The sequence below is a fragment of the Anabas testudineus genome, chromosome 1, assembly GCF_900324465.2.
Source record: "Anabas testudineus chromosome 1, fAnaTes1.2, whole genome shotgun sequence".
NCBI classification, from domain to species: domain Eukaryota; kingdom Metazoa; phylum Chordata; class Actinopteri; order Anabantiformes; family Anabantidae; genus Anabas; species Anabas testudineus.
The window spans coordinates 24,291,697-24,315,350 of NC_046610.1; the positions used below are offsets into that span (position 1 = coordinate 24,291,697).

Sequence of the window (23,654 nt, forward strand, 5' to 3'; positions counted from 1 at the left end):
AACAGTGTGGCTTCTTCACCATCAAAGTCTATGAGAAAAAATAAGGGAAGGCGCTGAGGTTGATTGTGTCTTCAAGGAAATCACACTAAGATAGTGATAATAAACAGTAGACAGGAAACACAACAACCTGCGCATAAACTCTTTTTATTTTAAATGACATATTGTTAGATAAAAGCATACTTTTTTTAAGTTACAGAGGTCCCAAAATGAAGAGTGTGCTTCATGAAGCAAAGCAAATTAAGCACAGAACTGCATAGATAACATCTTGAAATATTCTTAACATATTCTGAGGCACCCAAATGCAATGCACAATGGTCCATTTTTTTTTTTACTTAATATCTATTTTATGTCTAACGTAAGCATAAAACTCCTAATGCTCAACCAGGGATATGTTACACAACTCTAGCTGAGCACTGAAGAGACACACTGCAGTATTAACTGTATACAAATACTGCCCTCTTCTGTTTAAGACAGGGAATCTAAAGTCCCTGAGACACATGGTGAGCGTTAAGAGCCTCGCTGCTGTTAAGGTCACAGTGAGAAGTGGAGTTTTGTTTGGGACACTGCATCATAAAATGCTGCTATATTAACAATTTTAGGTGCAAGATTTTTTTTTCTCTGTATAGAGAGTAAAATGCAGTGACAAAAGACTCAGAGTAGATATCTCAGTGCTTATGTATCTGCAGTGCAAGCATTTAGGGACTGTGCTAAAATTATTAAGGTGGGGAAGCGTTATTCATATTTTCCCTGGATAGCTCCTTCAGCTAAAAAAAAAGTGAAATGTCCTATCCACTACCATAACAATTCAACTGACTTTGTCATTAATAACTACAAGTAACTGTTGAGATAGTGTAGTCTACAAACCTGAAAATGTTAATAGGTAATACTTTAAATAATACTTGTCACATAGCCACTAAATCACACAAAATGTTCCAAAAATAAACAAGTATGTGTCCTGTTCATAGAATCTTATAAGGAATATTTACATATTTTATTATTGAACCATGAGCTCACATTATCACTTTATATGGCACATAGAGATTAGAAATTTTCACATTTTGTACTTTTACTTTCAAATAAAATGTAGAATAAAGTGAATGTGTGAGCTGCTTTTGGTATAGTGACAAATAAACAAAGTTTTTCCATCTGAAAGTGGGACGGGTGAATAAGAGGGAAACACTGACAGGCAAAAAAATGTGAAAAGACTTCCACACGCTGTCTCGCTTAGGTTATAATATATATAATTATATATAAATTCTCAACTTTTTCAAGCTCTTGAACCTTTATTGGGTATCTAGATAAGTAAACTGTCATAGATACCTAGGCCTAACAGGTATCTGGATGTGTAGCTATCAAAGTATCTGATAAAGATCTAATTATACTAGTTCCAAGAGACCAAAACATATTGAATTACCATCTGTTACAGCCTTTGTGAGACAGTGTGGAGGTGTGCTGCACCACTCTACCCATAATAATTTGCGCACAGTCCCTTACAGAAACTCTACTTTATAAGTCCACCCTTGAATAATTCACAGCAGGTTGTAGCACTCCACATGTCCATTTATCACCATTTATACGTGGCACTGTGTATCAAGTGTTAATTGCAATCAAAAGCTGAATTTAAGCATTTATATTGTTAATATAATCTCTTTAGTCCAGTGACCTCATACTGAAATAATTACAGTAGAGTCATGTTTTTTCTTCATCTAGAGTGATGACAGAGAAATATTATTATATATTACATTAAATCCTTTGTAATATAATGAATGTACATCTGATATATTTAAAGTGGATTCCTGACACTATAAAAATGACCCCATTACATCAGCACAAAAGCCTTATGGGTGATGCTTATCCTGCAAAAGTCAATATCTGAAATCTCATTTTCAAACATCAGTCATGATGCAAAGTTCAGTTAAAGTAATTTGAAATTCATATTAAGCACAATGGCAAAGGATGGCAATGTTCCAGATGTCAGTGACACTGACGCTGTTGCTCTAACACCACCTGTGTTACCACAAACAGCTGCAAACCAGCGCTGACTCTTTTACTGTGTGATACTTGGGATGCTGCGAGATCTCTTCATGATGAGACACACCTCCACGTCAGGGAGGCTGTCCTGTTTAGTCTGGGCACACCCTTCGTCTGCTGCAGCCATGTGCAGGTCAAAGCGTAGCGACACAGACTTCTTGCGCAGTTTGGGATTCCCTCTGAAGAAGGAGCCCTCCCACTGTTTAATCACCTTGTCAATCTTCTCCGTTCTGACAAGCAAGGTTTGAAATCACAGTAAATGAATGTGATGATGCATAACAAAGTCACTTGCAGTATGACAGTATGCAATTATTATTACGAAATAACTTGTTGTACGCTTCCAGAGGTGGTAAATTAAGGAGGTTAAAATCAGCTCCACCTTTACCGACTGCTGTTTTTGTTCCACTGTCTGTAGGTAACAACATGTTTTAGTTATTTATTTATTTATTTATTATACAGTACACCTAGGTGAGACAGTCTTTTTAGCTGACCGCCAGAGACACCAGGGGGCAGCAAGGGAGTAGGGAACAAGATTCCCTACTTAAATCCAAGCACTTTAGGCGCTTTAAATATGGCCTTGAATGCAAAATATATGTCAGAACTTGCATATAATTGGTGAAAATATACAACATAGCTCATGTGATCTTGCAATCAATCTCACCATAACAAAATTCCAAATTATGGAACAGAAAAACAAAGACCGTGGCTCTATAGGTGACAAAGATTTACAAGTGTCTTCACATTTTGAATTTCATTCTGTATTAAAGCCCAAGAAAGCAACTCTGTAGCAACACTGTGTTTTCAGCTGTAGACCCCCTCCCCGACCCCCACCCCCATCTGTCATTTCAGCCCCTCTAAAACGAACAACTGTCAAACTATGAAAATATATCGAAAGTATCAATTTAACTTTTTAAAATTAAAATGAAAATAACGTAAATAAAGTTGATGAGAGAAGTGAGAGTAAAACCAGAGGTGAATTGCATTCAAGTGATATTTTCCTGTGTGTTTGTCATCACCAGTGACGTTAAGCACAGTGACTGTGCATGTGTGTAGCTCTCTCTGGACATTATGCAAGCATTTGTGTGTGTTTGTGTGTGGCTCTGTATACGTGGCTGGTAACACCTGAAGCATGAACAAAGAATTCCACCCCTGTCTCGTCCAAAAATAACAGGTGCCACACCCTGAAGAGTCCACACCAGGCGTGTATCTCCACATCAAACGCAAGCCATTAAAGGAGGAAAATTCCCATGCAGCGCAATGATGAATTACTCATGGGAACCTGTTTAACCAACTCAATCTCTTATGCATCACCCTCAGTTGAGAGTTAGTGCATCGTGTCTTGTCTGCTGGTCCAGACATCGCTGGGGTGGGGAAGACATGGATGACTGTGTCCTTACTAACTAATGAGTAAATAAAAAGCTAATGAATGAAAGCCAGAGATGTGTAACTAAGATTTGATAAGCCTCTAGAAACAAGTAAACAAGAAACTGTTGTTTAGTAGTTAAAAAGGCATTTATCAGTGTAATGGAAGTCAGCACACTCTAAGTGATGCTGATGCCAATTGCTGCTAGAACTTGTCTGTATTCAGATTGAACCATACAGTAGGTGCTGACTAAAGGCCAAGAGGGAGCAATAGGATCAATACTTACTCAATAGTGCCGTGACCCTCTGCACTCTCGCGTACCACATTGCCCTGAAGAATCTCCTGAGTCTTCACAGTGGAGATCGGCAGGTCTTTATCTAACTCTGGCTCTGTGAGGAGACATTAATGACAAGAAAACATAGAAGATATGACTGTATGAGTATGTGTGTATCTTACTGTACCTGTGAGAATCACAAGGCTTTGCTGTCTTTGGAGAATGCTTTTCTTTAGCCCGTCCTCTGCTGGCAGGAGTGACGGTATTTCAGGCAGAGGCTCAGACTTGGGTTCGTCTGGAGTAACAGCAGTGTCACTGAAACCGTTCTCCAGCCCATTCTCTTTCGGCTCCACCTTAGAAGACCTCCAGGGTCGCAGTGTGCTCATCAGGTTCCCGTTACGGCCCATGTACCTGCAGACACAGGGCAGTTTATAGAGGGATCTGGCCATGCCATTATTTCATAGCTAATCTGCTTGATCAGTCAGTGAAGAAGGAGAGAACAGGACCCCTGGTCATGCAACAGCTTGTCAGCCATTTGTTCCATTATGTATGGAGGTGTGTGTATGATAATGGCTGTAATTCTAAATGCCACACTTAAGTATTTGCTCATATCTTGAGTGTTTCATTTGGCATCCATTCATTCATTCCCCAAAACTCATCTTCATCTCATTATTTATGGACCTAACTGTATATGCGTATGCTTTCTTGCCGTTTTCCATCTTTATGTTAAGTTAACAGCCAACTGCTAACTGCTTATAAATGTGCTTTCCTGGTCCGAACCCTTAAAGGCCCCCAGTGCATTCTTGCTGAATGTGTAGCTGTCAACACCACCCTAATAAAAGTGGTATGTCTGAACTTCCTGCCACAACGTCTGCCTCCACTATTGGCTGTAATCCTGTGGCAATAGTGATGACAAATATTTGAGTAGTATGATCTGAAGAAACTACAACCAAACAAATCCAGATCAAACAGGACTTTAGAAACCTGTGGGGAGGATCTTCATAAGCAAGAATGTCCACCTTCCAGTGAAAGTTGATCTCTACAATGCTTTCTATATCTAGTCTGAAGAACCCACATCCACCACATTAAAGTAGTTCTTTTCAAATGAGAATTACTGCGTACCACAAACACACAGTGACTCCTTTTGCACAGCAAGGCCTCTGGATGATGATTTAAAAGAACAGTGCACTGACTTTTCAGTATATATTCGTGGATTTTATTTGGTTAATCTGCACCCAACTCAGAAATGTCTGTGGTTTTATGGGTGACCTTTTGTTACGTTTACAAGCCTACCCACTCTGTCACCTTATGTATGAACATACAAAGCAGATGCAACCTCCTGTGCCTTTATGTGCCATGAGCATTATTTAACGTCATATTCTGAAAACAACTAAATTCTAAGTGAATGATAATAATCAGGCGTGTATTAATCTGCGTGTAATCCCTACTTAAGAGTCGAAAAACATTTTGAGCACTATAAAATAATGATATTGTTGATGCAACAAGTGTGTTAAATTGAGAAGGGTGTGATAAATTTATCTACTCATTTCTGTCAAAAATTTCTGTAAGGATAACTAAAGGCTGTGCAGAAATAGTGACGTGCAACTTAATGCCGAGGGGAAGGCTGTATAATTAAAGAAACCAGACAAAAAGAAGTCGACTGTCCCAGTTGTGTCATCTTGGCGGTACTGCTCTGATTATAGATCAAGCCTAGGTTATAAATCGGTGGTTGGATGTTTGCTACCTTCACTTCATTTAATAGCTGAGCTAGTTGATCAGCAACATTACAACCACCAGGTGGTGTTAATGTTGTGGTGAACGGTATCTGTGGGAAAAGTTTAATGCTGGCTGTAGTCAGCCACAGTGAGAACGCACAGTGCATCACACTTTGCTGATACAGATAAAATAATCATAATCTGTGTGAAACGCTGATGTATTAAATTATCTATTTGACAGCTATATCAAAAGAATTAATTTTTTTTTTTTTGTGGTGAGGAGGTTCTGTATTACTCATAAGTCATCAAAGTGTGTGTGTGGGTGTGTGTGTTTGTATAAAGTATGCTTTGTAAATGCCAGCTTGTATTTCTACTCTGTTTTTCTTGGAAAAAAAATTTTTAATTAAAAATACATTTCCCTGTTCAGTTGACGCTGAAACCACAACGTTCCAACTGAAAGGTTGCTTCCCGGTTTCTCTCATGTTTCCATTCCTTTCTCTTTTTCTCACCTGCCCTCCTCACGCTCCAGCAGTCGTCGGTAAGTGGCGATCTCTCGCTCCAGCCTCATCTTGGTGTTGAGGAGCTCGCTGTGGCGCTTGCGCTGGGTGACCAGCCCGCTCCTCACCTGCTCCAACTCGCTCTCCAGCCCAGCGATCACCTGAGAAAGGTCGAGCAGCTGGCTGGAGTACAGCCGCTGGGTGTTCTGCAGGGAGCTCTCCAGGCCTTTCTCCTGAACACCAGTAAACAAGGAGTAAATCAGGATCATTACTCGACCGGTCCTCTTTATGTTTTTAAATAACTCCAACAGGAAAATCAAGTATGTACAATTTATAGTTGATTATATTTCCTTACCAAAGCATGTAGGGTCTCAATCTCCACCTGCAGGGAATGCCACTGCTTCCTGGCCTCCGTTAACTCAGCCCGTGCCTCTCTCAGGGCAGCGCCGCCGAGGCTCACCTGCGCCCACGCTGCCTCCTCCTGTGTGAGGTAAGACGGGGTTGGACATCAGGTGACAACAGGTACAAAAACCCTTATCACTGCCACCCTGTGAGCTGAATGAAACAACTATTTAAAAAAAATTATAAGTAATTATAATAACAAAATAGTGCCAAACATGTTAATTTGTTATAGTTGATTCCTGTAACTGATACCTTTGCCAGATAAACAAGACAGGTTTTTATGAGAAATATACTTTACACACTGAAGCTGCCACAGGTGGTGCTGTCGGTGGTGTGCATTTCACTTTGGGCAAATTGACAGCTGAGCAGACACCCAGGCCTGCGTGTACACACAGCTGTACTAGCTGTGTGTACACACTGCACAGCTGTTAGGCGTTAGGTGTCTGTCTCTCTCTCTTCAAATGCAGTGAAGCAGTGACACTGCCTCAGCACAGTTCTAACTTTAACAACAGGATGAAGTTATGAAGATTAAACGTTTGATTTGTTACTCCAGTGATTCTAGTTCAACATATAGAATGAGGTGTCTGCTTACTGTACATTTTCACATCATCCACTAGGACTTCAGGACCATAGAGCACAAAACATCCCCACATCCACAAATGCCAAAAGAAAAGGAAAACAGGCATCCTGTTCCAGAAAAAGGACAGCGGAACAGCCGGAGTCCCTGGTCCAAGGTATAAACCTGGTATTCCCGACATGGCTGGGGCTTCCAAAAAGCTACGAAAAATGATTTCTGGAAAATGCCACATACTGGTCCACTTCATCTTCATCCTCCCAAAAAAACAGACTCCAAAACACATGAGCAATATAGTGTGCGTGGTCCAATGCAGTAAAGAATGCTCTGTGCTGTACTTTAGAGGAACTAAACAGCTGCTACACAAGAGGATGGCACAGCACAGGAGGAGTAACACCTCAGGACATGAATCAGCTGTGTACCTTCAGTTAAGGGACAAAGGACACTCACTTGAGGACATTAATGTTCACGTATTGGACAGAGAAGACAAGAGGTTTGAGAGCGGTGTGAGGAAGCTTTGCATGTGCAAATAAAACCCCCTCACTCAACAGAGGTGGAGGCCTTAGACACAACCTGTTCAAAAAGATCAGGCCCGATTGACACATGCACCAGGTTGGCCACACCTAATGACCCACATTAAGAGGAAGGAGGAGTTGGCAGAGGTGTGACAATTCCATCTTTTCACACCCTCACCTTCCATTGTTTAACCTAACGAGACTAATCAGGCCAGTTGAAGTAAAATCAACCTGGAGGATACATTTGTGTTTTCTAACCAACTATCCTCAAGCTACCTGGAAGAGTAGTGAAACATTTCTAGAAGAAAGAAGAAGTCCAGTTGCCGTGACTCAGCTCCCAAATACCTTCACCTGTACGACTGGGAATCTTCACTGACATACTGTACATTTTGTTATTTTATACTTACTACAGACGAGTTGGAGTTCATTTCAACTATGGTACTTATATAGTGTCAAGTTATAACAATATTATTTTATTTGATGCTTTTAACTTTTTGTAAAAACATAAGCTGCAAAGTAACAAGTAAGTACAGCTGTCACATATGTACTGTATGTGCGTTGTACAAAAAGTTTCTCTCCTAAAGGTACTGTGCAGTGTGGAAGTAGCAGAAATTTAAAGTGGCATTTAATGGACATATTCATTTTCAGGTATAAGTACCTCTACTTGTGTAAGTATACCTAGTTACTCTCCGCAGCTAACTATAAATATTTTAACTGAGCAATTTAAAGGTACTGTGTGGAGCTTTTGACCACTGGTAGTGCTGTGGAGTGAAGTTTCGTAATGTGCGCCCATGTTTTGTTTATATTGCACGCATGTTTCAGGATGCACATGCACAATAACTTCACAGCATTCTGTTCCACTGAGTGGCAGTCAACAGGCAACAAGTAACTTTCACCTACACTCAGTGTACAACAACACTAAACAGTAAACACGGATATGAACAGTGAACTAAATTTGATTTGCATTGCAAACCCAGTGCTGCTGTGCGCTGGACACACATTTATCAGATCTCAGGGATAAGAAACAAAGGAGAAACACTGAATGAAAACAAAACAGTTAACAAGAAAACTCCACCTGGCAGCTTTAATGTCATTCTAATGATGGTGATGTCATGGAGATTTAATGGCTGCATCAGCACCAGCTTCACTGTGAACTGCTACTTTGCCAACTCATTGGGTAAAAAACAGAACCCTCCTCAGGGGGCACAGGTTTTCCCAGTATACTGCTGTATATTATAAGAAGCTCAAATACTGAGCTGATTGCATGTTGAAATGTCCAGTATGACGCTCTTTCTTAGAAAGACAGCATTTTACAGTTAAACCCAGATACCACCCTTGATAATAACAGTTATGATGCAGGTGTTTGACTGCAGCACGGTGTAACCATTACTTAAGCGGAACAGACAGAGTGGGTTTGATGTAAACAATGACATTTTTTAAAAATAGCTCTCATTTAGCTCTGTGGTAGTCTGCAGTCCATGGAGGAGACAGTTTATAGTTGCTGTCAGACCAAAGTCATTGTGCTGTAGCACAGGACACTGGGATAAAAGGTACTCAGACTGCACTGTTTTGCGTTTAAAAATACATTTCCTGTAATAGCTATTACAGGAAATTCTTTTCTAAATGCTATTATTAGAAAATGAATAGAGAAGCTGCAAAAAAAGATGAGAATGCTTAAGTTGCCATTTAGCAAATATCATTTAAATGCAGATTGGGGATCTTTCTTAAAAGTAGTGACTGATTATACAGTCTAATAGTGTGTAGCACTGAATGTAGCAGTGTTTAAATGGAGAGAGTGAGGAGGCAGTCAACCTAATTTATACACAAAGCTGCAATAAGGCCTACACAGACACACACATAGAGAGAAAGGAGGGACAAGCATAGTGGGTACTAAGCCAACAGCCTTTCACACAGTCAACAAACTCCCAACTAATCATTTCACTCCAGTCAAAGACAAACAGCAGTCTACATATGGGACAGCCTGGCGTTGGTCTTGAGGGTGTGTCTGGCTGGCAGGGGGCCAGAACAACATGAGACAGGCAAAAAACAAGATAAGAGAAGGTGTAGCAGTGGATGCATACCTCACTGAGAGCTCCTCTGTGTGTTCTTGATGCTGCTCCTGCTCCCGAGCGGCTAGGCCCGGCCAAACTAGGGAGTGGATTTGAGCTGGTACCCAGGCCGAGATGCCTCTCACCTGGGCTGGGGAGTCTACTCTGCTCGCACTGAGCTCTGATTCGGTCGAGGAGCTGGGTGAGCTCCATCCCTGTGCCATCCTCCTCCTCTACTCCTGCTGCTGTGGCCGTCACTAACAGAGCATCGCAGGAGCCGACCCGCTGCAGCTGCAGAGCCCGGACTGCCTGCAAACAGCCAACCAGAGGGAGCAGGAGGGGGAGGGAGCAGGAGAGAGAGAGGGGCGAGAGAGAAATACAGAGAGAAGGGAGTGAAGGATAGAAAGAAAGGAAGAAACATCAGACAAAGAAATTAAACAGGAACAAAGATAGTTTGTGAATGAACAAGCAAATGCAAAGGGGAAGAAGAGAAGTACATCTGTTTATGTGTGTGTATGTGTGTGTGTGTGTGTGTGTGTGTGGCAGTGTGCGGGGAGCGAGAGCACGCAATGCAGAGGCAAGAGAAAAAAGAAAGGTGTACACATACATGTGAGTGTGTCTGTGTGTCTGTGTGCAAAAGAATCCCCAGAAAAAAGGGAGGAGGGTATTAGTCATCACAAGACAACAGAAGAAAACAAAGCAGGAAGAGAAGAAGAGAGGAGGGGGTGGAGTGTGTTTGTGTGTGTGTGTGACAGTGAAGAATCAGAAGATGCTGTATAACATAACTCTCACACATGCCTGTGCACAGCCATGTGTGAGAACGGTGTGTCAGGGTTGGAAGCAAAAGAACAAAAGGTTACGCTCAATTTAACTGTCATAATAATAGTGAGTGAACATAGAGCTATTACACAGTGTGTGACACACAGTGTTATTGTTTTATCTAGGTTCCTACATTAAAACCATGTGTCTGACAGTGATGGATCTAGAAAAATTTACATGGGGCGCCAAGGGGTGGCATGAGGGTTGGGCATGCTGGGGGCAATGGGATAAATGACTCCCTGTTGGTTAGTGTGTACGCGCATGTTTGTCACAGTACACAGTAAATGAGCTAAGAACAAAATATGTTACGCAACCTTTTACATTTGGGAGGTTCTAAGAAGTTATTTATAATTACTGACCTCCTCTGTCTTCAATGTTTTATTGATTTTAACAGCTTATGGACATATTGTATAGCTTCACTTCAAGTTATTCAACCATCTTTGCAAATTAGGTGCAAAATGTACAAACTTTCAGTTGTTTGCGTTTATTAAATTAAACAACAAATTTTGGGATTTGCGTTCTGCAATCGCCTTCTTCTTTTTATCGAAGGCAGTTGCAGCACCCCCCATCAGATTTTCCATGATGTTCAAGTCTGGTTACTGTGACGGCCACTCTAGGGTCTTCCAGGAAATCTTCTGAAACCAAGCCCTGGGGGACTTTGATGTTTGCTTGGGGTCATTGTCCAATGATGACCGAGCTTCAGCTTTTTCACAGATATAATGTTTTCTCCCAGAATCTCCTGATACCTGAATGAAGGTTTCTAGTGCCAGAGAAGCAAAGCCACCCCAGATCATCACCAAGCCACCACCAAGCTACACTATAGGAAACGTGTTCTATTGGCTGTTTTTGTTCTTCAGGATCCCCTAATTCTTAGTGCCTGTTGCCACCAAGTCTTGCTGCAGGTCTTTAACTGTCAGTTAATGGTTGGCAATGCCTCCTCTGAAATCTGGCTGTAGTCTTGATACCTTCCTTTAGCCACTGTGTAGCCAAAGTTCCTTTAAGCTTGAACTTGTGAACAGGTGTCGCTTGCATGATTTGCAAATGTGTGCTCATTAGAGGGATTCTATTCAGGGGGTTGAAAAATGTTGACACTGCAGTAGCCATTAAAAGTTGCATTTTGTGTTGAATTGGAAGGAACCACTTGAAACATACTTTAAAATAAGTTGCACTGTGAAAAAGGTGCATTTACATTTAGTTTTTTATCCACTTACACGTGAGGTACAAGGTACGGTAAGCGTAATGAGGTCTATCCAGCCGCTTACGCAGGTACAGCAAAATATGTAGACACACAAGTTGGGAGAGAAATGTGAAAACAGAGAAAAACATCATAGCAACGATTTGCAGTATATATAGTGACCTCAAACTCCTCGTGCATCTCTTGCAGCTCTGTCATGGAGCGGTGAAAATCTGCCTGCAGCGACATGCTGTTCTGATCTGCTTTCCTTTTTGACTCCCTGAGCAGAGTCACCTGCTGCTCCAGGCTCCTGGTGTTACGTTCTTCTATCTCACACCTGCAATGCACACAGCCAGGGTTATTTATTGAGTCCTACTTATTGTGATTGATTGGCCACAAAATACAGCACACACAAACCTCATATGAAAATAGGGAGAAAAATTACACCTATTCAAAGTCAGACACTCCCAAATGCACAATTTCACTCAACTGAAAACATATTCTGAAGTAGCTAATGAGTATACACCAAACAGCTACTGTGTGACCATGAGGCTTTATTTTAAAAATAAAAGTTACACATAAACACAGAGTAATCCTTAATCATCCTAAGTGTATCATAAACCCAGTCCAGAGTCTCAAAGACACACTCAGTCAGTCAGAAGACACATCAGGTGGAGCCATAAAAAGAACAGGAGAATTTATTTGAGGCTTCAGTATTTCCCTGCTGTCCCTCAGGGGTTAATGGCTGACAGCTGAGGTGTAGTGTGTGTGTGTGTGTGTGTGCGCATTTGTGTGTGTGTGTTTGTGTACTGTATGTGCATGCGTGTTGAGGGAGGTGGAGAGCTCGGTGTCACTCTGCATCAATACATAAGTGAAAGTGCAGACGTGGCACAAAGCTATGCAGGTTGGCTCGCAGGAGTGGGAACTGGTCTGATTCAGAGGACGGGGGCAGGAAAAGTATTGTAGCAGGATGAAAACAGGAAGTCTTTGATGGTTATCCTACAGCTCTGCAGCAGTATTTTGAGATGTTATGTCTTTATGTCCTGTTTAATGTCCTGTTAAAACTGATCACTCTGGGCATACGCTGGACAAATGCATATGCTTATTGCATGTGATCTCATGCCTGTTGATAGCTGATCAATAAGGATTAGAGCTTACTGACTGATGAGTGGAGCATTAGAGCTTTCAGGAAAACTACAGCCAAATACAGCTGACCTGGCCTGGATGGCAGCAGCTCTGGACTTCATGCTGTCAGACTGTAATGCCAGCTGGGCATTCTCCATTAGTAGTTTACCAACCTGACAAACACACAAAAATACAACTCAATACCAGGAGGTTAGATCAACAAATGTGCCATTATACAACTTACTTTTTCTTAAGTTGACCAGGTGGACTGTGGCATTTGGGTGAAATTGACCAAAGTAATAAATAAAGAAAAAGGTTTTGTTGTTGTTGTTTTATAATCAGTTCTGAAACTAAGGCCAAAAAATGTGACAAGAAGAGAAGGTGGACCACGACACTCCCCCTGACCACCACCAAGTCTCTGGCACCAGCAACCCACCTCCCGCATATTAATGCATGAAATGTTACGACACATATTCTACATAATATGCTGAAAATATTCCACAAGAGGACAGTTCACTTGCTTTGTCTGAAAGTAACTGGAAACCTTAACACCTACAGTGTTAAGGGTAGGGAATTAGAGCAAGTGTCTTTCCCTAGCTGGATCTATCAAAGAGAACTGTGAAATGTAAACGTGTACATGCATACAACAAAGGCTGACGACACAAGGACAGATCATTCTGGAGAAATGAGAGCTGTTTTACACAGAGTGATGCTGCCTCGTTTTTAAATCATGTCCCAAATCTAAAAACCTGTGTATGCCCTGTAAATGTCCCCTTTCCCTGTGTATTCCTTTAATTCGGACAGTATGCACTGTAAGTACATGCACAGTACTGTGACCGTCTGTGTGTCTCTCTCATCGCAGCCAGCTCCCCAGATACAGTAATCATTAACTTTTTTATTTACACCTCTGCTACACCTTGGCTTCCTGTGGTTTTAATTGTTTGTTTTAATTTGGATTTTAACTAACAGCTACCACGTACGTAGGCCTGAGGCCACTTCGACAGGGAGCTAGATTGAAGTAGGAATTGAACCACCGACCCTGCAGGATGGAGGAAAACTGATTCACAGTTGTCCAAAGAAAGGCTTATGTCAGAAGTGGGATTTGAACCAACGCCTCCCTGGGAGACTGCAAACTGAGTGCAGCACCTTAGTACAGTTAAGCACACGCACAGATTTAATAAATATCCCTGTGTCTTTTCCTGGGACATCAGCAGGAAGAATTTTCAGCTAGAATCAGTGAGAAATATTCATGTAGTGGAGGAAAGGCAGAAGGAAGTTTAATATTATTCATACATCTCCCCAAACTAGAACCATGAGAAGCATTCCTGGTGAATGAGGTTAATTTTAATCATCCTGAGAAGTGGAGAGCTAGTTTAAGTTCAGACTAAAACCAAACAGCAAAATTAATATAATTCCTCTGTAATTATTATAAGTCGTCAGTAAAGTAAAGTAAGCCCTTTTTCCTAACACGTTAGCTGCACACTTGAACAAATGTATTCAATGTTATTCATTATTTTCCTTCAGTAAAATCACTATGACTAAATATGACTCAGAATGTTTGATTGCCAAAAGAACTGTCTTTGTTTACAGGCGTACATGTGGTGAATTCACAGTCTTTTGCACAAGCCACATATGTATTAAATTAAGATCGTGCACTGTTAGAAGCTGAGCTAGTTATAACAGTATTTCTCAACAATGTATGAAAAGTACACAATTCTTAAATTCTCAGGCTACGACAATAACTACGCTTGCCATGCATCACTGTCCATGTGCAATCTGGTCCACAGAAACTGGAAGCGTTCCAAATTTTTTTATAGCACAAACAAAGAATTGGTTATTTCAGTCAGTGTGATTTTTGAATTGTGTGGGGAAACTAAAACTGAAAGTCACCACTTTACCTCTGTTTAAAAAAAAATCAGCATAATGTTTGTCACTCCTCTCCTCACCTTGCTTTACCTCTGAGCTCAAACAGTCAATCAGTGTTAACTGTATTCCGTACATACATAATGTTTGTTTATATACATCAAAGCCTGCTTCTCAAAAAATACCAAAAACAAATTTTACAATCTTTTAGAGATTTGTTTGAACTTAACATGTGAAATGATCAATCCGAAGCACAAAAAGGTTTTGTCCACGTAAAAATGTGTAACACGTCTTCATTTCCCCTTGTTTTCTGGTGAGAGCACCACTTTCAGAACAGGACACACCCAGACTGAAGGAATGCCAAAGATAACATGGAAGATTTCCTAACATTTCTATTATTATATAATATTATCATCTTTTACAGATGTTGAATTTAGTATATATGTGTGTACATTGCTTATGAATTACAGAGTTAAGAAGGAAATATCTTGTTGTTTTTATATCAACAAGGGGTGGCTGATTCAACTAACCAGCTGGAAAAAAAAGACATGAAAAAGAGTATCTAGACTGTAGACTCAAACCCATGTGTAACCACACACTGGCAGTCCTACTTGTTCCAACAGTAATTTTATCAGTGTAAAGAATTTGTTGTTACAGAGTGTTTTTACTGATTAGAGCTACAGTTACTAAGTCACCTTCTCTGGCCTTATATAAACATGTATTTGGGCTGTTCTATGCACGTACCTGTCATCAGCAGTAGTATTTTGCTTTGTCTCTGTCTTTGCTGCAGTCGTTGTTTGATTATACACACCTGTCCCTGTTCTCTGCCAGCCAAGATGGCCTTAAGCAGTTGTAATGAAACATAACCTTAGTAAAATCATTATCTACTTTAGCTTTATGCCTTTGTCGGACAAAGAGATGTGCAATTTTAAATCCTTTTTGATCTATTTTATGATAAAGGATCATTTTGATCTGACCTGGGCACGGAGCTCCTTCACAGTCTGTTCCTGTTGCGACCAGTCCCTGCAGCGCGTGGTGCTCCTGACACCCCAGTCAGCTATCTGTGCTTCCAGCCGCCGGTTGGCCTCCTGCAACCTATTCACCTGCTCCAGGAAACCTTTCAAACGGGTGTTCAGGCTCCACATGGTTTGACTTGAATCTTGCAGCAAGTCCATGCAGACCTAAGAGAGTGCACACTCAAACATTTACAGACAAATAAAGCTGCTGATATTTCCATACAGTCAAATGACACAACACAGTGCCCATGCCGTCCAAAACATTCATCTAGTTTGCGACTGACAGACTTACTGTGATCGCTGCGCAATGCATACAGAGTGATATAGTTACAACTTTTACGGCAAGCTGCCACCCAGTCTGAGAACACTGCCAGAGGCGTTTACTAGGTAAATGTTTACCCAACAATACTCACCTGAGGCAATGTGGCCTTCCACGAATTAAGCACAGTAATAATGCAGCAAAAGTCCCTCAGTCTGTTCGCCTGGTCACACTGAGCCAGTCCACCACTCCCAACAGCTCAGCTGCATTCCTCCAGAGTGAGATGGTCAACACTTCCCACTTCTCCTTTCCACTGTCATCAGCAGCAGGCCCCTGTGACGGACCAGACAGGCAACCGTTAGCCTGCCCGTATCACCGCTTGTGCGTCAGTCTTTAGTCTTCAGGGTCAGCCACAACAGGGATGGTTCTCCCTTTCCCACCTCACACCCCAGGCAGCATTAGAGAGAGAGGGGAGAGCAGTGGGGTAAGCGCTGGACGCAGTGCTTGCATCACCAGCACTCTGGGGCCCTTTGTACTCTCTGATCCAGGATTACCGAGCTGCTTTCAAACAGCAGCAACACACGCTGTGGAGGGAATGTTCAGGGAGACACAGTAACAGGACCTGTGTGTGTGTGTGTGTGTGTGTGTGTGTGTGTGTGTGAGCGGTGCCTTGATAAGAGGCTACATATACTGTAATTACTGTGAAGTCTGTGTCCAATTACACTGCTGTGTGTTACACACTTTGTGCAGAGTTACCCCTTGCTCAACAACAGTCTTGGCTGGTTTTAGAGAATATCTCAGTGTCTGACTGGGGCAAAGGTTTCTTCTTTTAAATGTTCTAATGTGGCTTCAATATGTCTACAGATATGCTGTAACTGGTGACTTCAGCAGAGACACATTATCATTTTAGTGCTGCCGGAATTTCCATATATTTTAATGGATATCTTTTAGATAGCTGATACATCTCATGGTATCGTTACAGACATCCATCTGCAGTGTGATATTTATGAATGTGAACTTCCACATTTCCAACTAATTAACCATTAATCATTCAGCAGAGAATAGTACTATACAATAAAATATTCTTCTGTTTGATGATGCAATAAGCTCACAAGGGTTGGTAGTGAATCAGCTGACACTAACTGCTAACATGCCAACCACCTGAGCACATGCCATCTCTAGTCTGTATGATAGCATTCCAAGTTATTAACCTTGTGAACTGTCAGTACAAAGTTTATTGGTCAGTGAGCAAACTAGCTAGATCCGTTTCTAACATCACAGTAAATCCATGCAGTTGAATCAGGATGTATCTGACTCATTTGTTAATTTGCCCTCTGACAAAAGAGATTTCAATATAACTGAACTGTGCAACTATTATTGGTCAGAAATGATAAAGTGCCCCTTAAGTTGAAATTGTTACAATGAATTTGGATTCATAGTCTTTTGAATTCTGATGTGACCGGGCCTTAATAGAATTAAAAAAAGGGTGCTAACCTTAGCCTTCTGGGCCAGATCAAGTAATAATAAAGTACCCTATATAATAAAATGTGTAGACTTCAAGTAGTGCATTTTATTGTAAAATGATTTTATTCCTTTTTATTTCATTTACCTCTCTCACTCTTTCTAACAAGCCAACTACTTTTACATTTCTGTAGCCTGGTTGTAAATTTAATATAATTTTCCAGATCGGGTACTTTTAATTCATTTGATGAATGTAACGTTGTTTTGTTTACTGTATATTATGTAAAAGGTCCAGAAGTGTCCTGCCAGAAGCCGACATGCCATTAAAGGTTGTGGTGACATGCAGCACTAAGATATGGTTATTCTGTCAAGACACTACCAACTGCATTCTGGGTATTTCTTCCTAGTAAGGAGTGGAGGCAGGAGAGAGTTTAGTGGAAAGACTGGTGTGGCAAGTCCCTCATGTAAAATAATAGGTAAATAAACATGTATAGTTATTAAAGTGTCAAGGATTAAACACCATTTATGTCACGTTCTCATATTTTAAGGGACGGCTTTGGATTAGATACAGTGGAGTCATGGACATGCTGTTGGTGGCTGTGTTTTCAGTGGACCAGCAAGTGATCATAAAATCTAACCATGTTATCCTGTTTCAAAGGGAGTGGTACAGGATTTAAATTGAGCAATTAACAGAGTGTTGACTTGTGCACTCTCTGGGACGTCCATGATTGATTAAAGACCTAAGTTACTTATTAAGATAATACACCATTTTGGGTAATTTAGGGGACTATGGAAGGACAGTTTGTCTGTATTTGATCTTAGTTTTTTGTTTGTTTTCATATGTACTACCATGTTTTTGTTACTATATTTGCTTGCTTTGTTAAATTTTGTTTAGCTTACCAACTGTCTTTATCATGTGGCATAGAGTTGTGGTTTTCATCCACCTCTTCACTGAGTAAGAGTGACCTTCAGCAAGGATGCCTCCTCTTGGCAAAAGGTTTGTCAATGATGAGTTTATAAATGTCAGTAGTTAAAATCAAATCAAAAACAACACCCGGCAGGGCGTTGTGGAAAGCTCTATTATCCGTGTCTGGAACAGATGATTTCTCTTGTGACCGCAAAGAGGGAATGCCACCGAGCCTGTTTTTTTTCAAGCTGCTCCCACAAACATCCAAGAAATAACCTCTGACGCATGATGTTAGCAGGGGATCACTTCACTGCGGGCTACCGGGAAAAGCAGGTAAGGGCTTGTCAGTAGAATATCAGGGTAAGAGGCGGAGGCCTCAGTGGTGGACACGGCCTACAACAGAATGAAAACAAGTCAGGCTCATTTAGTGTGTTTAACATCCAGCAATTCTACAGTTTCATGTACCTGACCCATGTGACTTTGCATTCCTCTGCCTCTGCTCCCCACAAGGGTGGGCACTAAGTGTGGGTGTCATTCATGTGATCACCAGTTTTTCAGAACAAGCAGCCTTTTACTAAAGTTTGACAGACAAAAGAATTCAAGCACCTGTTATAAACTTACAGTGGCTTTTGATCCTTTCTATAACAATTATAAAGCAGATTTCGAGCCAAGAGGTTTTGTCTATACATCCTGTTATAATTACACATGCCTCTTGAGTGCTGGCTTGAAGGTTTTTGTGGTTTAAATCCCCAAGGGATTATCTTGACATGAATTTGTCACAAGACTCTGCTGCAGGGGTTATGCTCAGCTTGTCTCATGTGCTTTGACTTGAGGTGTAAATGTATTGTAAGATGCATAAACCGCAATGACTGAATACCACATCACTTATCCTCAACACTTGTTTTATGTATACCTCCAAGCACTAATTCATGCTCCTGGTGAAAATAGTTGTTAAATAATAATAATATAATAAATTTATTTATAGAGCACTTTTCTAAACATATGTTACAAAGTGCTTCACAAGACAGACAAGAAACACATGTAGCCCAACAAGATCAACTTGAGCAAGCACTAGGCAAACAGTGGAGAGGAAAAACTCCCCCTGGGGGAAGAAACCTCCAGCAGAACCAGGCTCAAGTTAAACGGCCATCTGCCTCGACCGGATGGGGAGCAGGAAACAGCTATACAAACAAAACAATAATACAAACAACTACCACATCGGTCCTTGGGGAGACCAGTTCCAACGTAAAGACATTGTAATCTAATGGAGAGTCTTCCCAAGGACCGATTTGTTTTAGCTTACAGAAGATCGCAAAAGGCTCGCCGGTAGAGGTATGTTTTAAGGAGAGTTTTAAAAGATGTTACTGAGTCAGCTGATCTTATATGCTCGGGTAAGCTGTTCCAGAGTTTAGGGGCTCTAACTGAAAAGGCTCTGTCACCTCTAGTAGTCATTCTGACATTGGGGACATACAGAAGATTTCTACCAGAGGATCTCAGGCTACGTGCAGGCTCATAAGGCTTTAAAAGCTGGGATAAATAGCTGGGGGAAAGGCCATGCAGAGCTTTAAAAGTTATTAATAAAATCTTAAAATCAATCCTAAAAAATACTGGCAGCCAGTGTAAGGAAGCTAATACAGGAGTGATGTGATCATATTTTCTTTTTCTAGTTAAGAGTCTTGCAGCTGAATTCTGAACAATCTGGAGCCGATTAATAGATTTCTGGCTGAGACAGGTGAACAGACTGTTGCAATAGTCAAGGCGTGAGGAAATAAATGCGTGTAAGATTACTTCAGTGTCATGAAAAGAAAGAATTGAACGTATTTTGGAGATATTTCTAAGATGATAAAAACATGCCTGGACAAGCTTTTTGACATGATGCTCGAAGTTAAGTTTACTATCAAACCAAACACCAAGACTTTTTGCAGTGGGAAAGTACACAACTGTACCGTTTAAAGGTACAGTAGCTGTTTGACATTCAGTCTCTGCAGTCGCCTTTTGAAGCTCTGTTAGGAGTAAGGACTGGGCTCTTGGACACTTGAAAAATAGTTCAAATAAAAGCAGTTCATAGTTCCATATTTTCTCTATCCATTCAAATGCTACCATGCATGTCACTAACTTTGTGTCTTCTCTATTCCGTAGTTGCTCTTCCTCCTCTCTGTCTCTCCCTCTCTGTACTTTTCTGCAGGCATCCTCAGCCTTGGAGCTGTATATCTCCAGTCTCAGTTGCTGGCCTTAACGACCTGCCCAGTGTTTTTGCTGCTTGTTGTTGTCTTTTCTCTCTCTTCCTTTTTTTCTCTCTTCTTTCCACGCGCCCCAGAGTTTTCCCTCTCCACTGTCGCCTGGTGCTGCTCAAGTGGGGTTGTTGGGTTTTTTATATAATTATGTATACAGTTATACTTCGTAAGGTCTTACACCTTGCACTGTGAAGTGCCTTGAGATAACTTCTGTAGTGATTTGGGACGATACAAATAAAATGAAATTGAATTGAATTGAATATTGTCCTGCCTTAAAAGAAATCCCCTGTGCAAGCAGCTTATTACGACTTCAAGTTACTTTTTAATTACTGTGTTAAGCAGCATCTAGTGATAATAGTAATAAAAGAAGACAAGAAAAATAGAGCGTAAGTGCAAGTCCATGTATGGATGTAGAACTCTTCTTTCTCTCTAGCACACGACACTCATGCTCATGTCCTTTTTCAATCTGATAGTCACTGTTATTTTAACACTGACTGTTTTAAAGCCAGGGCAACATGGTGGTGGAGTGTTTAACACCGATGCCTCACAGCTGAAAGCTCCATGTTTTGTATCTAGTGGCATTTCTAAATGTAAACTCCAGTTAATGTCTGGAGAATCAGGTTCCGGACACTGTGTGGAGTTGTGTGTTCACACGTGCAGCACACAGCAGGAGAAAGTCCGGGCGACATACGTTCTCACTTGGGGAAATAATCCCTTTGATGTCAGGGTGGAGGGGTCATCGCTTTGTAGAGCGTGCAGGAGGAACAATGTGACATCAAAAGTACACAGCAGAAATCACAGTGCTTTGTTTACAGCCCATTGTAATAAAGCCATTTACATGATTAGAAGCAATGCATTATACACAGAACTCAGTTTTCCGAAGAGAAGAAGAGAGAAGAAGCACAATGCATAATACACCATGGCATGATACATGCTGGGAATAGTCTGGACAGCTGGACTGCTGAATTCACACATGGGCGGACATAGACGTTGAACTAGGGGGTTTACAGGATAAAGTCTGTGTAATCTCCAAGCTGGCTGACTTGGACGTTTGTGTTCCCACATGCAGCTCACACAGGAAAGTCTGGAGAAGTTCAGGGTTGTAGTTCAACCCGTAGTGCAAGTGTAAAAACAGCATAGACCAAGACGCTTAATTAGTCTGTAGGTGTTAAAGTGCTTGTATGTCTGTATTTCAACCCCGAGACAGACTAGTGACCTATCCAGGTGTGTTCTATCAACCAAACCCTTGACACCTCGGGCACCTTGGCGGATGAACAATTATGTGGTTACCATCTTTACAGACTACCAGACACACACCATTCCATACATGCACTGATAACAGTTAACTAGACAGATGAAAGAAATACCATACTTCAGGAAACTGAAGGGAACGGCTTTATTCCTCTCACACGAATGCAATACCAGACAGGCCGTCTCCTCCTATAACTGCCTGGGAAAATTAGTTAAAAATTGCACTACATTAACAAAACAAATTAATTTAAGAATAATGTGTCATTATTGCCTAACTGTTAGTTAGTCTATAACAGGGGACCTCAGAAAGAAAGTTCAATTGCATGTTTTGTACTTTTTAAGTGTTAAAAACTAGAAGGTACTTTTGTGTTATATTTGGAAAATTACCTATACTGCGACAGAGCCTAAAAAACTATTATGCGTGTCACAATTTGTTTGACATTTTGCAAAGTACCTCAGGGTTACATAGTACTTCTTTCTCGCAAAACAATTAGACTAGGAGTGCCATGCTCAGCTGTCATTCAGTGTTACGTAGAACAAGGATGGGCAACCTCAGCTGAACAAGTCAGGGCTGTGCTCTTGATGTTTTACTGGCAGGTACTTGTGTAAGTAGAGGGGCAGGTGAATAGGGAGTGTATTACTGTAGATGACGAGGCAATTGAAGCAGGTGGTGGTGGTGGTGTGGTTGTTTTTTGTTTGATCTAACCTGCCCACATGCGATAACATGATAAACTGAAATTAAAATGTCAAGGCAGCCTGTAAAGTAAAGGGCATTCTGTGATATTGAAACCATGGTGGTGTAGAATTTTAAAGAGATCTCAATTACATCAGATAACATGAGTTCTTTCTAAACTCTGACATTCTACTTTGACATATGACATTTTGTCTTCCAGCTATAGTTCCCCCAGCATCCTGACAGAATATGTTTTATAGTGCTGCAGCTATTAGTTATTTGCATTTTTTTACTAATCTTCCAGATCTTTAGGATTTTTTTCTAAACAAATCTTATCATCCTAAAACTGTCATGCAGGCTGTGAGTGAACAGCACTTTTCAAGTCCAGCCACAAATTCTCAGTTGGACTGAGACATGGGCTTTGACTCGGCCTCTGCAGAACATTAATACTGTTTTAGGTAGCTTTGGCTCTCTGCTTGTCTTGCTGGAAAACAAATCCTCTACCAAGTTACACTCTTACAAACTGCATAAAGTTTTCCTCCAGGACTTGCTGCATTCATTCAACCCTCTACTTTCACTAGTCATCCAGGGCCTGCTGCAGATAAACACTCCCACACCATGACGCTGCCACCACCATGCTTCATGGTGGGAATGCTGTGTTTCTTATGATCTGCAGTGTTTACACCAAACAAAGCTTCTAGTCTTCTAGTCTAGTGCTTATTAGACCACAGAACCTTCTCAGTTGATTTCAGAATCTCCCACATACTTTCTGACAAAACTCTCTAAACTACCTGAGAATTAATTTGACCTTCCTCTTTGCCATGCTCCGTTAAAGGTTCAACTGGTGAACAGTTTCTTTTCCATCTCAGTAGCAAAAGCTTGGATGAAACATATATAAGAGCCACAGGAATGAATAAAAACAGTGGTATCATGGGTTGTAAAACCACAGTAATGAGGTGGACATCACTAAAATGTTCATTACAGGAGCTTCTTTAATCTGACACTAGTGCTAATTTTCATTCTAGTTTCATCTCTTTTGTCAGCCTAACATTAGTATAAACCTATGTGTTTCATTTTCATCTATTATAAAATACACAGATCAGTGAACAGATGTCAGCATAGGCACTCTATGCAGACCCATATACAGCAAGCTGTGATGAACTTGTTTTACCCCTGCCCATCCCTACATCATACACACTAGTAATTACAAATAATTTCACTGAAATATATACATGCTTTGACAAATGCCTGCAGTTATAAGAACAAATGTTTCATGGGAACTAGAACCTATTCAGCTTCAGATGATTGTCAGTAGAGTTAAAGAACTGCCGCTTGGCACAGAATTTACCAGTGCTGCTGCCAAGATCAGCTTTTACCTGAAACAAGGTTTTGACAGTAAATAAATCATTACAATCATGGTGGCAGTGTCAGAAATGGGGGCACTGGATCCCAG

At 40.9% G+C, this 23,654-nt stretch overlaps 1 protein-coding gene across 2 annotated transcripts; it reads right to left on the minus strand.

Annotated features, from left to right (window-relative positions):
• Positions 1–134: 134 nt before the first annotated feature.
• On the minus strand, positions 135–16,432 carry krt222 (keratin 222). Of its 2 annotated transcripts, none has more exons than XM_026360190.1 (10): positions 15,830–16,432; positions 15,378–15,581; positions 12,628–12,710; positions 11,596–11,749; positions 9,453–9,728; positions 6,236–6,361; positions 5,893–6,113; positions 3,856–4,079; positions 3,681–3,783; positions 135–2,261 (listed from the first exon to the last, which is right to left on the minus strand). In XM_026360190.1, exons 2-10 carry the CDS (start codon positions 15,573–15,575, stop codon positions 2,048–2,050), a joined length of 1,599 nt encoding a protein of 532 aa, XP_026215975.1. In that variant the 5' UTR covers positions 15,576–15,581; positions 15,830–16,432; the 3' UTR covers positions 135–2,047. The 2 variants fall into 2 exon arrangements, with proteins under 2 accessions (XP_026215975.1, XP_026215974.1); XM_026360189.1 differs by lacking the exon at positions 15,830–16,432 and adding an exon at positions 15,709–15,780.
• Positions 16,433–23,654: the final 7,222 nt, after the last annotated feature.